At 33.9% G+C, this 14252-nt stretch overlaps 1 protein-coding gene across 1 annotated transcript; it reads left to right on the forward strand.

Annotated features, from left to right (window-relative positions):
• Positions 1 to 9056: 9056 nt before the first annotated feature.
• On the forward strand, positions 9057 to 9657 carry LOC145064277 (uncharacterized). The gene has a single exon (XM_079011757.1). The coding sequence runs from the start codon at positions 9179 to 9181 to the stop codon at positions 9404 to 9406; it is 228 nt and encodes a 75-aa protein (XP_078867883.1). The 5' UTR covers positions 9057 to 9178; the 3' UTR covers positions 9407 to 9657.
• The last annotated feature ends 4595 nt before the right edge of the window (positions 9658 to 14252 follow it).

Below are 14252 nucleotides of genomic sequence, written 5' to 3' on the forward strand. Positions count from 1 at the left end.
AGGGAGTCTTATAGGTCAAGAGGACAGTGGGAGTCTTAAAGGTCTTGAAAGTCTCAAGAACTAATCAAGAATAAAACCTGAAGTTCCTTACCAGCACACGACTTGAGGTTTATAACCTATCGTGTTGACATATTCTATGCCCATTCCAGTTAAAGTTGGTTTTGCATATGAGTTCTTAGAGTTCTCAATTTGTTGCACAACAACTTGGAAGCAATGGTAGGCCCTTGAGCTGCCAGGTGGCTAGAAATTAAGATTGAGTTCAATCCATATGGTTTTGGATTTGTCATTATCTTTGTCTTGTGATTATGGTTTTGACAATTTCATATGGGTAGGAACTCATACACTATAAAAAATCTAAGTGTCATAAGGTTTCTCTCCGATTCATGAAAATGATGGTGAGGAAACACTTTCACTAAGTAGATTTTATCTAGATAGCAATTGTGATATTTGCATTCTCAAAGTCGTTAGTGGAGCGCGTGTGGTTAACCGGCACACTAATATGGACTTGTGAGAAGTGGCAAAAAGGTCTAACCATTATGATTACGGCATACCTCTTCATAACTGTTTAGACACACAAGTGTGCTATCTAAGGGAAGGTGTATGATTTTTGATAAAGTTTTATCAAAACAATCTAGTATCAGAAATCTGAACTTTGGTAAGAAAGTCAATGAAGTATTGATTTCTAGAAGTCCAGCTGATTTCTGAGTACATGTCAAAGCTAGTGGGAGCATAAGTGTTATGCTAATAATCATCATGTTAGTGGGAGCATGATCATTATGATAAGTATTGCAAGTTAGCAATGTTAATTATAGAAAACAAAAGTTTCAATTCGTGAGGTTGCAGGGGTTGGAAAAGTTGTTTTGCTATAATTAAGGGAGAGGAAATTATACTTCATCTCAAATCTATAAGCTTAGATCGTGAGGTTTTAATCATTTAGTCAAGGATATATATATATATGAATTTCATGTTGGAATGGCTCAACATAAGGAAATTCTGTATATGGGTCCATTATTTGCGTTCTAAAATTCGATTATGATTACGGCATCCCTTTTCATAATCTGAATTATGAGAACTTGGCAAATTGAAATGGAAATATTATAGCAAAAGACTGGTTTAGTCTTTATGTAAGACATCATGAATCATGTCCCATATGCTTCGGATATAGGATCGATTACATGTGCTATATTCATCCGTTCTAAAATTTTCCAAATGCCTGGGGCATTAAGAAGGGAAAAGGTTTAGAACTGGATATGACTAAAAGGATTAAACAATTGTCGAGGACAATCTAAGGTTTACCAAAGATTGGTTGCTCAAGGACAGTTGGAAGTATAGTGATAATTCTGGAAGGACTGTATTGACATAATCTGTAAGGAGGCAACTCTTGTTCAGAAGTGATAAGTCAGAATGGAATCTGGAAATGTTTCAAAGTTAAGATTTTTCAATCTGTGTAAGATTAAGGAAACTTAATGCAAGAAGGATGTTTCCAAGGAGTTGATCTCCTTTGGAATACTCTGTAATGATTGTTGCCAAGTCTTTGTGAGTGTGTGCATAATCGTTACAAGAGGATCAATGCATATAAGTTTAGAATCTGACAGATTCTAGTAAATGGCATGAATTTGGAATTCTTGCATTTGCAGTAAGGATTTGGGAGTGTGAAAAGAGAATCATTGAAGTTATGTTCAATGGATCTAGTTCACAAAGTAAAGATTATAGACAAACATAGTATGCATACTTGGTGTATGGCATGACTAGTGTTTAGAAAACATAGTGTACATGCTTGGAGCATGGGACAACTATTGTGTTAAATTCAAGAATAAAGTTGATAGCTGAAACAGTATACAATGAATAATGTGTAATCATATGGTGATAAATAAAAGGTGTTTTATTTATATTCATAAGTTCTGAGACCATATTGGATTCGATTATTATTGTGTTTCACTTTGCATGTTTTGACTTCCCGAATAAACTGGGTTATTCTTCTGGAATGACTAAGTTATTCAAACTATCCACAGTCGGTCATATGTTGGAAGTAGATATGAATTAAGACTGTCATGATGGGTTGTAGAGGTCTAAGGTGTTGGACAAGGTTACAACAATCATGAGTGCTCATAAGTTCTGAGTATTGGATTCAACCCGCGCTCATTGGAATCACTTCATGGGTTTTATCACGAGTGATCATGAGACGATAATATCTTATATTCTTCAAACCTAGAGATATGAGTTGTTACTATGAGTTGGTAGTACATTGATTGCACGAAACCGCATTTGGTAACTCGGTGCTATAAAATGTGCTTTTGTGTATGATTCAACAAGTAGTAGAACAAGCCATATGAGTCGAAGTTTATCCGTTCCTTTTACCTTCGGGATAAAAGCGATATCTGTGGGCCCCTCGATGATTTGATGATGAAAAATGGAAGTGCTCGGCCGAGCCAGGACTGATTTGATTTGTTCAATTAGTCAGTCGTCATAAATCGGAAATCGGGAAACAACAAATGGACAGAGAGAATGATTATAATCCATGTCTCAGTCCATATGATATCTAGAATGGAGGAATATATGATCCCTTATCTAATGGACAAGTCACTGACAAAGGTCAGAGTTCATCGACAAGGTCAGAGTTCGACAGAAGCTTTTGAGAGCTACGATTGCCAGTTGGTTCCTGAAGTCATACGCAATAATAGTTTTAGACTTATCCAAGTGGGAGACTGTTGGATTAATGTCTAAGTCCATAACTATAATTGGTAAGACTTGACCCGACCCGGCATGGTCCATTTGGGTTGCATACCATCATGCACTTGGATAGACTATAATGAGAGAAATAAGACACTTATGGTTATTAATATATTATAAGTTCTAGTATATTAATAACAAGAATAATAAGATTATTTAATTAGTATTGATCAAGAATTAATCTAGGATTAATTAAGTGATCAAAAGAAGACTAATTAAATATATGGGTTGATTGTGTAAATCATCCATACTTGTATAGTGGGCTAATGCTCCATGGATAATCAAGTTGGGCTAAAACCCATAGGATGGTCCATGGATGCTCCATGGTGTATTTGAACCCATGGATCCAAGGAAATGGAAAGTCATGACAATTAGGGTTTGCCCTAATTGTAACACTATATAAAGATATTATTCTTGACAAAATCGGCACTAGTAGGATTCTAGAGAGGGCTAGCCGATTTCATAAGTTGTAGAATTCTCTCAAGTTATTCTAAGTGTTTTGGTGATTGTGATTCCATTTGAGGTGTCACACTTGGGGCACTAGGCACTCAAGCTTCATGAAGACATTCTACACCAAAGAGGTATGTATTCTATCTTGCTATAGTTATTGTTTTGTATGCTAGATTAGGATAATACCTTGGAAGTTCTTATTTGCATGTATAATAGAGAAAACATAGATCCAAGGTATTTAGGGTTGCATGTACACTTAGGAGTGTTAGAATGCTCAAAACCCAACAGTGTGAACCATTTGAGGTGTCACACTTGGGGCACTTGGCACTCAAGCTTCATGAGGCCATTCTACATCAAAGAGGTATGTATTCTATCTTGTTATATTCATTGTTTTGTATGCTAGATTAGGATAATACCTTGGATGTTCATATTTGCATGTATAATAGAGAAAACATAGATCCAAGGTATTTAGGGTTGCATGTACACTTAGGTGTGTTAGAATGCTCAAAACCCAACAATTACAACATGCCTTAAACTCCCGAAAAAAGAGAGTATGTGCCACTAACTGACCAGTTATGATCTCGGCGCAAAATGCCCCCAAGAGATCATCAAGTAGCTCCATAATCCCCTCCCTGATGGTACCAAACATCACAGGAGTATCATCAAAAATACCGCGAGTGATCTCAGACAAGATAAACTCGTGTATCTTCTCATCAATCGATTTGGCACCTATAACATCCCAAAAACCATGCCAATTTTTTTTCATTTTTATTAAAAACATTTTCATAAACCACAAGCTAATTAATCATTGTTTTCAAATCAAATCCATAGAGTAAGAGTATTAAATAATCTCTCAAGTGTAAATTAGCAGGATATGTACGGTCACACCTTCATCATCCCTCAATCACCATTGGTACCTGAAAAACAATTACAAACAACTAGGTAAGAACGAAGCTTAGTGAGTTCCCACAAAATACCCTATACAATAATACATATATAATGCATGCACCCCGGGCCCACAACATAAGAATGGATTTTCCCCCGAGCCCACAACATGAGATTGGATTGCCCTTCCATGGTCTACAACCCATGACTGGCTTGCTCTCAAGCCCACAACATAAGACTGGAATGTCATTTCCAACCCTCATCTTATGACGGGCTTGCTCCTGAGCCCACAACATAAAATTGGAATGCCCTTCCCGGCCCTCAGGTTATGACTAGCTTGCTCTCGGGTTGTTGGCGTACAACACAAAGCAGTACTGCCTCAACCCAACCACACTATGTTGACATATGCAAACAGATAAACAATAACCAAAATTATAAGGAATCATGCATATCTACCAATCTAACAAACCATTATAGCTTTGCAACGTCCTATACACAAGGATACATAACACAATCTAGTTGGTTGGCATTGGTGCCTTCGACCCACGAGCACAGTGAGAAAAACTCACCTCAATCCTGAAGACTAGATAAAACACCCACTCGAGCCAACGATATTAAGTCTCCTCTTGCTAAACATATCCACAATAAAACCATAATTAACAATCAAGGAAATGACTGGCCCACGAAAGGTCTAGGCTCACGATTAAACCTCATTTGGACAAAAGACCATTTTCCCTTCCAATACTAAGTCCAAAAGTCAATCCGGAAAAAACGTCAATGGTCAACCCTTAGTTGATTTACGTCATGCGTAACTAATCTATGCACTGCATAGATCTACGCCATGTGTACCTAGATTAGGCCATATGTAGTGTCCATGATCCCAAAACTTTTATTAAGATCTTAATACAACAAGCCAAACCCTCAAACTCCTAATACAACAAGCCAAACCCTCAAACTCCCATATATGATCTAAATGAATTTCTTAATGGATAAAGTCTCTAGATTTATCCATTTGTATGGTCACAAAGAGAACAATACTAAAATCTAGGTCCATAAAGTTATCTATTTCTCAAGAACTCATGCATAGATGGATTAGAGTGCCCAAGCTCTCATTTTTATGACTCAATATCCTCAAAACATTATAATGCACTCAAATGGTCTAGAGTAACCCATACTCACAAAGAACCAAGATTAAGGGAGAAAAGGCATAAAAAACCCATGAACTAATTAGATCGAACAAAAGGAACATGAAGATGCAAGATTTATACCTTCTAGAGATAGGTGATGAAGTGCAAAGTCTAGATCTATAAAGCTTGGAGTTCCCACTTGCTTCTCTAATGGACTCCTTCTTCAAGAATTCACACAAAAAACACACTAATGCTTCCATATCTTACCATTAATGGCTAGGGTTTCAAAAGAACTGTATGAGATGATGGAGGATGGCAATGGGAAGGGTTCCAAGAAGTTAGAGCCCTTAAATAGGGCCCAAAACACCTTCTTAATTTTGGTCAGAAGTAGCTATGCAATATGTAGCTTAATTTATGTCATGCGTAGCTCATTAAAAACACGTTCCTCATTCAGCATCTTCGCCCTGCGTAGGGAAAAACCTCCCAACTTCTAATTCAACTTCAAATAGCCATAACTTCTTTGTTTCAACTTCGTTTCCGGTGTTCTTTTTATGCACGAAAAGGTATTAAAGAGCCCTATAATCTTATCTAGTTACTTTTCACTAAAAATATATCGAATAAAATCCTTAATTAATGCAAGGAACCCGAGATATCATCTTTCCCATTTTATCCCTTACTTCAAGGCACAAATCGAGGGCTTTAATCACTTAATCCAGCATACCAACATCTGAAAAGGGCCTAAACCCTATTCCTTTGGATCCCAACACCATCACTTGATCAAATTTTGGTCTGACGTCTCGAAATTAGAAAATCACTAAAACTAGGTGTTACAGCACCAACGCTAGAACCAGAACCTCATCCTCGAGTGCTCACCACCATATTGAAATACAAACATATAAACGATCAAAATACACTCGAGGGAATTCTCACACTGCAAGTTCCTTAGATTCTCCTTGATTTTTATTGATTCAAGTATAGATCCTCTACTTCCAATAGTACGGGTCCAATATTACCTTCCACACGTATACACATTTTCCTCAAGAACTATCCTAAATCTTCCAAGTCACTCAACCATGACAACTCACATAAGCCATATGCTAAACAGCATACATATATCACTAAAGTACTCTTTAGGCACTCCTAGGAATCCTCACCTCACTGGCCTCTACAATTCTAGGAGCTTCTGTCAACATTGGTGGTTGCTTTATGCATGCAAAATATACACAATACGGGATCAAGTAGACTTTTGAATAGGTGACTCTACCTTAAACCCACAACCAGACAAGGAATATGAAATAAGGCTAAATCAGTCATTCTAGGACTATATGAGCCTAATCGTAGACAATTTTTAAACATACACTTAGCAAATAACTTCACCATATAGATTCCAAGTAATACATAACATCCAATTCCTCCTAGGCTACAAGGCATCACAAATGAGACAATTCTATCATGAAATTCCTGCAAGTATCATTAGCCCTATACTAGCATACAATTCACATAAACACATAATACTCATGTATGGGTATTTTAGGAATCACTTACTTGAGCTCAGCTGGTTGCACTGCACCCCTTTCTTTGTAAAGATCTTTTTTAGAAAATTTATTTTCTTTCAAAAAGATTACAAATTCCTTAGTTTGAGTTTAGACACACCCAAGAGTGTGCCCGAATCCCTCAAACCAAGGCTCTGATACCAACTTGTAACATCCCAAAAATACGAATAAAAATTTTTCATTTTTCAAACCATCAAATCCACACAATGTATGTTCCAAAATTAACCATAGAAAAATGTAACACAATCATAAAAGTAAAACAATAGTCATAAATGCAGAAAATCATTGGAGGATGGTGTGCAGCCAAGTTGGGCCCTTCCCTTTGCAACTAAAAGTACCTAAAAATGTTAAACCACAAAACCGTAACCATAAATCTTAGTGAGTTTTCCAAAATACCACATAACCATACATAACAACGGACCCCGCCTATCATATAAATGGGCCTCGCCCACCTTAAAAAACAGGCCTAGCCTATCATACAAAATGAGACCAACCCAACATACCAAATGCAAGAGTCGCAAATACAGCTAGCATCATACCCAATGTAGTAAAAAGACTCACTTCAATCTGCATACAAAACAATCTCACACCCAAGCTGATGATACTGAAACTCCTCACACTAAACATATCCAAAATAAAACCCTAATTAACAATTAAGGTAATAACCACCGCTCAAAGAGTCTTGACGCATATCTAATCCTCCTTGGGGGGAAATACCATTTTTCCATTTCAAGACTAAACCCAACATAGTTGACCAAATGTCAAATTGGTTAAAAGTCAACCTCATGATGCTAAGACCAGCATAATACACTGCTCTACTCTCAACATAGAGCTTCAGGTGGAAAACGGGGAAAAACCATGCTACACTAAGCGTAGAGAAGGCTACACTTAGCATAGCTTCGCTAATTCACCAACTTCCTATTAAGCTCTTAATACACAAGGACCAACCATCCATATCTCATATATGAACCCAAAGAATGTCTTAATGGGTAAAGTCTCCGAATTTACCCATTTGCATGGCTGAAAATATCATAAGACCAAACCTTAGTCTTTAATACTAACTTTTGCTCAAGAACTCATGCATGGATAGATAAGAGTGGTCAAGTTCTCATTTTATGACTCAACAACCCCAAAGACATCCGGAAATGACATTACAATGGTCTAGAGTAGCTCATACTCTTATAGACCAAGATTATGGGACAAAAAGCATATAAATCCACAACCAAACTAGATCTAACATGAAAGAACACCAAGATGGGAACTTTATACCTTCTGAAGGTGGATTATAAGGTGCAAAGTATGGATCCACAAAGCTTAACTTCTAAATGTTTCTTCAATGAACGTCCCCTTCAAAGATGCACACAAGAACACTCTAAGGCCTCAAATCTCTCACAAGGTGGCTAGGGTTTCAAGGAGTGAGAGCCTTTAAATAGGACTCACAACCCCGAAATTAGGGTTTTGGTGCTACGCACCTACACTCAATGTAGGTCATTAAATCCCCGCATGTGATCAATCACTTACGCTCGGGACTATCCTACGCTCAACGTAGGACACCAAAATGTAAAAATGACAAATTTAGAGTTTAAAGAATTATACCTGAAGATACGAGTGTCAAAAAACGTGAGGGGTGGTGTAGCGAGTCCATAGCGAGCTGGAGGCAAGCTTGGCTAGCGAGCCACTCCATCCATCCTTATAGTTTTTCTAGGTCTGACAAAGAATTTTGACTTGGCAATTTGTAATATTGTGTCATTTATATGTGTCAGACATTTATTTGTAAAACACAAACACGACACGAATAGTAAAACATTTTTGGATATCATGCACGACACGTAACTAATCCATGTTACATGTGACACGACACGACACATTTTTAACCATGTTACACAAAAACACGAATTTATACACATGTTGTCTAGTACCATTTTTAAGCTACATAAAAAACATGCACTTAATTCGTGTTTATATGTATCGTGCGGCACGTGTCTATACGTATATATACGAGTCACGTATCACACAAATTTAATTTATGTCTTATATGTGTTTAAACAGATAAATTTGTGTTTGACATTGTTCGACACCAAATAAGAATTTAGAATTTGTGTCAACACGAAACACGAATTTTAAAACTCATATAAGAAATATTTGTATCGTGTATCAAATCATCACATCTAACAAGAATGAAACATATAAATTTAAAGCTAACAAGAAACGGTATGAATGAAAACATAACACACAAATTGGATCAACCCATATCGATTGTAATTTACTATTTATTATTTTTTGACATTAAGCCTTTAATGATCCATTTTTAACCGTGTAAATTTACTCTAATTCTGGTCCAACAAATCAAGATTTGTTTTGCACTTCTTTTTCACTTGTTCAACTGAAGAAGTAGAAAAAGGGAACTCGAGAGAAACGAGAGGAGATACATCAATGGGGGCATTGACGGCATCACTGATAGCCATAGTAGGTTTGGCATTAAGCTGGATCACCATCGAAATCGCCTGCAAACCTTGCCTCGATCAAGGCCGTGAAGCCATTGATCGTACTCTCAATCCTGATTATGATCCCGACGACGACGATCCTCGCCTACCTCTAAATCCAAACCCTACTCCTTCAGATCAAACCGATTCCAGTTCCACAATCGTCAAGACTGTCTGATTGGCTTCATTTCGATGGTGATTTCAATAGATCGATCGCGTACGTGTTTCGTGTATCTCTTTGTTTATTTCTTATAATCATCATTATCATGTTGTCATCTCTTTCTGACATTGAATTCGTGTCTTTCCCCTTTTTTTAATTTGTTCATCTGCGTATTATAAAAAGGCAAATTTACATGATAGTGAACTCGATATGTACTGTGATGATGAAATCTTTTTGAAATTATTTATGACTTCCGATTTGATGCTTCATCTTTGTTATCCATCGTATAATTTCATCCCTCCCTAAATAATATGTTGAAATTTGATTGAAGTTAATTTGTTTACAGATAAAAGTTTGATACAATGTTGTAATATCTCAATTCAATTTAAATATGAAGTCAATTCCGATAAAAAGCTTGGGAATTTTGGGTTTCTCTTTGAATTTTAACAGATGGGATGATCAAATCATATGCAATTGACATTAGCCATTAGGGCTTGTGATTCTGATTGAAGAAAACTTTGAAATTTGAGTAGCATTTATAATAGATCACATGACATAAGTTTCCACAATGACATTTGTTTGGCTGATTAATCAAGCTTGAAATTCTTAAACTTAATTGATTTTACTCCATGACTAACATTTGGGACTACTTGTAACCCATTTAACTGCAATATGGTAAGAGATTGGGTTTGACTCGATCAGATTCAGACTGTTTGATAACATAATTAGAAGCATTTATATCATATGATATGCCTCTTACTTTGATAATTAGCTGACTCAATCAGATCTGACTTAATCATCAACTATCAAATAGCCCTTTATTGTTACAAAATTCTTGACACAACTAAATTTGGTAAACTAAATATGATGGTGATGGTGGTGTTAATTTGATTTAAGAGTCATGTAGATATTTTTATTAGGGATTTTGTCTCATTTTGTTTATTATTAGCAAGTTGTTTGGATGTATGCAAATCTATCTATTGTGACATTAAATCGCAATAATGAAGTTTTTTGATGTTTGACAAATTTAATTATGTTTCAGAATAAACAGTTTCCATTATAATTAATTACATTTTAAATAGTAAAGTTTGCAAGGTTGACAAATGCTTGACTTTTTTTGTTATAGCTAAAATAATTGGATTTTGAGAATTTGATTATCTCACACCGTAATTGCTTTTTGAAAGTTGTTATTTGATATAATAGAATAAGATATATAATGAGTTAATAACAGAATGTGGGGTTGTTTTCGAACGTCTGAATGATTAAGAGGACTGAATGAATCTGTCTATTAATGAAAACATGTTAGTTTAGTCAGCCTCTAAATGACTATAATCCATAATTGATAGAAAACCACATAAACAAACTATTGCACGGAGTGGTGAATTATCTTATCAATAAATAAAAAAGAAAAAAAAAAGCTAAAATGAAATTGCAAATCAATTGTAAAGAAGGAAAATGATGAAGACTGCTGAAGTTTTCCAATTAAACATTCCAAGAAATCAAAGGTACATAAAAAAGGTGACAATATAAATCCTTGTAAGGAGCTTTATTCCATTGACCAAGAAGATTTTCTTTCTTAAGTTCAAGATAAATCCTTTCAAATCCATAAAAAGAGCAACAACTTTTTCCACACCAATCAAAACAATCGGCTATTCCACTGCCTTTGTATACTAACACATGAAGGATTTGGTTTTTGGTCTTTTCTCTAATCTAACATTAGACTAAAAGAAAAAAAAAAAGCAATTTAGAGACCATGTATTCTTCAAAATAAGCATATTGTAAAAGAGACACCAATACTTTCGTTAATTCACATTACTTCTACTATTTCCTATGTTTTCGACTTATATACATGTTGAGTTATGAAGGTTGATTCACCTTTTGACTCTACAGCAACTAACCAAACCAATCAATGGGATTGACCTTATTGGCAATTTTAGGTCAACTCACTGGTATTTATATTCTTTAAATTCGTATGACCTAATCTACGTAGGCCATTCAGCAAAAATCAATAAAAAAAATATCTCGTGTTCGCCATAGACATAGTTGGTCATCTTGATCATGTGAACCACATATATTGATTGTGTTCTTATTTTATTCGTTTGCATTATTATTCTGTGTGAAATCGTCTCGTCTGAATGGTTTGTTAAAGTGCTTAAACCCTAACAATACAATCAATTAAGAGGTCAGATGAGCATGGGCGCACTGATTTAATCGTTTGTAAATGGAACAAATTTTGAAGCGGGTAAGGTCTAATACAAATGATAGAATTTACTTTCAAACACCTAACTTCCCCTTTATTTCCGGGCATTACACAAGCACAACTTGAAATCAATCAAAACCTATTCAAAATCCCAACAAATTTCCCCAAAATCCTTAACTCTTTTGCTCCAATTATTTATTAGTTTTCGTAAGCCTTTAGTTTTTTTATCAAGATGCAATTCATTTTGAAGAAGCTAACTAGCAAGCCTATTTGAAGAAATTTAAGATGAAATCAAACAAGAACCCTCTTAATCTCTCTGATTGGTTCCACTATGACATTTGTTTGAACCATTAAGAGGTTAACCAAATAACCCCAGAGTTGCGAAGATATTGTTAGGATGTGTTTTTGTTATGTGGGCTATGTTCAAATATAAATAACATCTATTGTGTGAAAGTATAACTTATTGTTGATTTGTCATTTCAAAAAGATTAACTAAAGTTTAGGCAACTTAGTCAAAATCCTGATTTTAAGGGATTAATTAAAAAATTAATTAATTTAATTAGTTAAAGAGAAATTAAATATACTCCTACCTTTTGATCCTACCAATCATTCTACTCATTTAAATGATGACATATGTCATATTAGTATCCTAAAATATCATTAAATCTCATTAGATTATCATTAAATGTTACACATGTCACAATTTCATTGGGTAAAAGGATATGTAAGAAAAAAAGTAAGAAGCTATTTAATTTCTCATCTCTTAGTTAAATTATCATCATGTTCCTAAATTTATTGGTCCACAGTAAGTTTTCATTTGCATGATATTTAATGATCTACATTTTATCTTAACTTTTTGTTTCGTTATGCGGTTTTAATAATCTTATAATTGATTATATTAATGTTTTGCAAATTCTACTTACTTAAATTATCGATAGGTAAAATAATAAAAGCAAACATATTCTTATATATTAGAATTAATTTTATATTTAGCATAAAAAGCTTGTTTTAATTAAATAATCCAAATCCAAAAAAAATCATTTTACTTGAGCACCAAAAACTCATAACCTACAAATTGTTAAAATCATGATAAGATGATCATGTAGAAAATTCATAATCCAAATATTGAATTACAACGTCAACCATTTTGTTACAACTAGTTTCACTATAGTCATTGATCCTTGGAAGTTGCTCAAAATTTTGGATAAAAGTTCGTTAGATTATCATTTGGTGTCTTTTAATATTTTTAAAACCTATGCTTAAGAAGGTTATAAAAACATCGTTGAGTATGAAAATATTATCTTTTTAATATTGGTCATGGATGTTTGATTATCAATTATTTTTATTATTAGGGATACAAAAAAAACACAACTAGTTATATATTTATATGCAGAAAAAATCATATATTATTTGTATGTTTAGGAAAACTCGTATATTAATTTTACCACTCAAAAAAGACCAATATACGAGTTTTTTTAGAAAAAATAACGACTAATAATCTGATGTTTCTTTTTTTTTGTTTTTTAATACAATATTGATGTTAACTGGGATAAACACGATTAGTTAAGGAGGAAAAAATCAATTTTATAGTTTTATATATATAACACAATTGAGCAAAAATAATCGAAATAGATGTAAGTTTTTGCATGTTTTCGGATACAATCAAGGAAATATAAGGGATATGTATGTCATATCATATTTTTAGCCAATCATTTCTCTTAAAAAATTACAATTTTGTTTTATTTGAAACGTAAATAATAATATAAATGTTTTCTAAACATAAAAATAATATAAAAGGTTTTTCTGTATATACAAACATAATTGATTGTGTATTTTTCATATATACCTAAGAGATGGTTAATATATCAAATCTGACTACAAAACATATAAACAAATAACAATTTGATTTCTATATAAATCTAAGAGGTCATCAAATACACACTTATTCAACAAGCTAACAATGGTTTGCAGATTGCATTTAAAGGACCCCATACAATGGACTCCTTTTGGAAAAGCGAGATAGACAAGATCTCTATGAGATCATGTTCATGTGTGACTTCCAAAAGTCCGTGTAAAATGTGTGTTTGTATAAGTAACAAGATTGGATCATACAAGTTTACTAGGATTATTATTTATGATAATGAAAAGGATATTCACTTATAATAATTTTATACTAAATTGCTATTAATTTTAAAAATATTTACAAATATGTAACACTCAACCTTTTAACAAAAGGTACACAAAAAAATCACTTTTTAATTTATAAAAGACAAAATTGCAAAAATGATTCATATGATATGTATTTTTTCTAAGATTTATTCCAAACTTTTTTTTTGCTTCATGTTCCTTTTAAGCTTGTTTCATTGCAAATTTCATGCTTCGGTAAACTAAATAACTTTAATCCCTTGGGTATTTATTTTTTATTTTTAAATTCATTTTTTAAAGTTTAATAATTATTTATTCATTTTAATAATTAAAAAATGAGAGTGTCCATCTCTCTCTCTCTCTCTCTCTCTCTCTCTCTCTCTCTCTCTCTCTCTCTCTCTCTCTCTCTCTCTCTCTCTCTCTCTCTCCCTGCAAAAAGTGTTGTCATCTTCATCATTAGATTCTTCCTACTGATGAACACCTACATATATGTTGATATAATCAAAACATACACACACA

The sequence above is a fragment of the Lactuca serriola genome, chromosome 7 (assembly GCF_051521515.1).
Source record: "Lactuca serriola cultivar US96UC23 chromosome 7, Lser_US96UC23_V15, whole genome shotgun sequence".
NCBI classification, from domain to species: domain Eukaryota; kingdom Viridiplantae; phylum Streptophyta; class Magnoliopsida; order Asterales; family Asteraceae; genus Lactuca; species Lactuca serriola.

Bases quoted from the DNA above. Each gene is read 5' to 3' on its own strand.
- LOC145064277 (XM_079011757.1), top strand. From the start codon at position 9,179: ATGGGGGCATTGACGGCATCACTGATAGCCATAGTAGGTTTGGCATTA.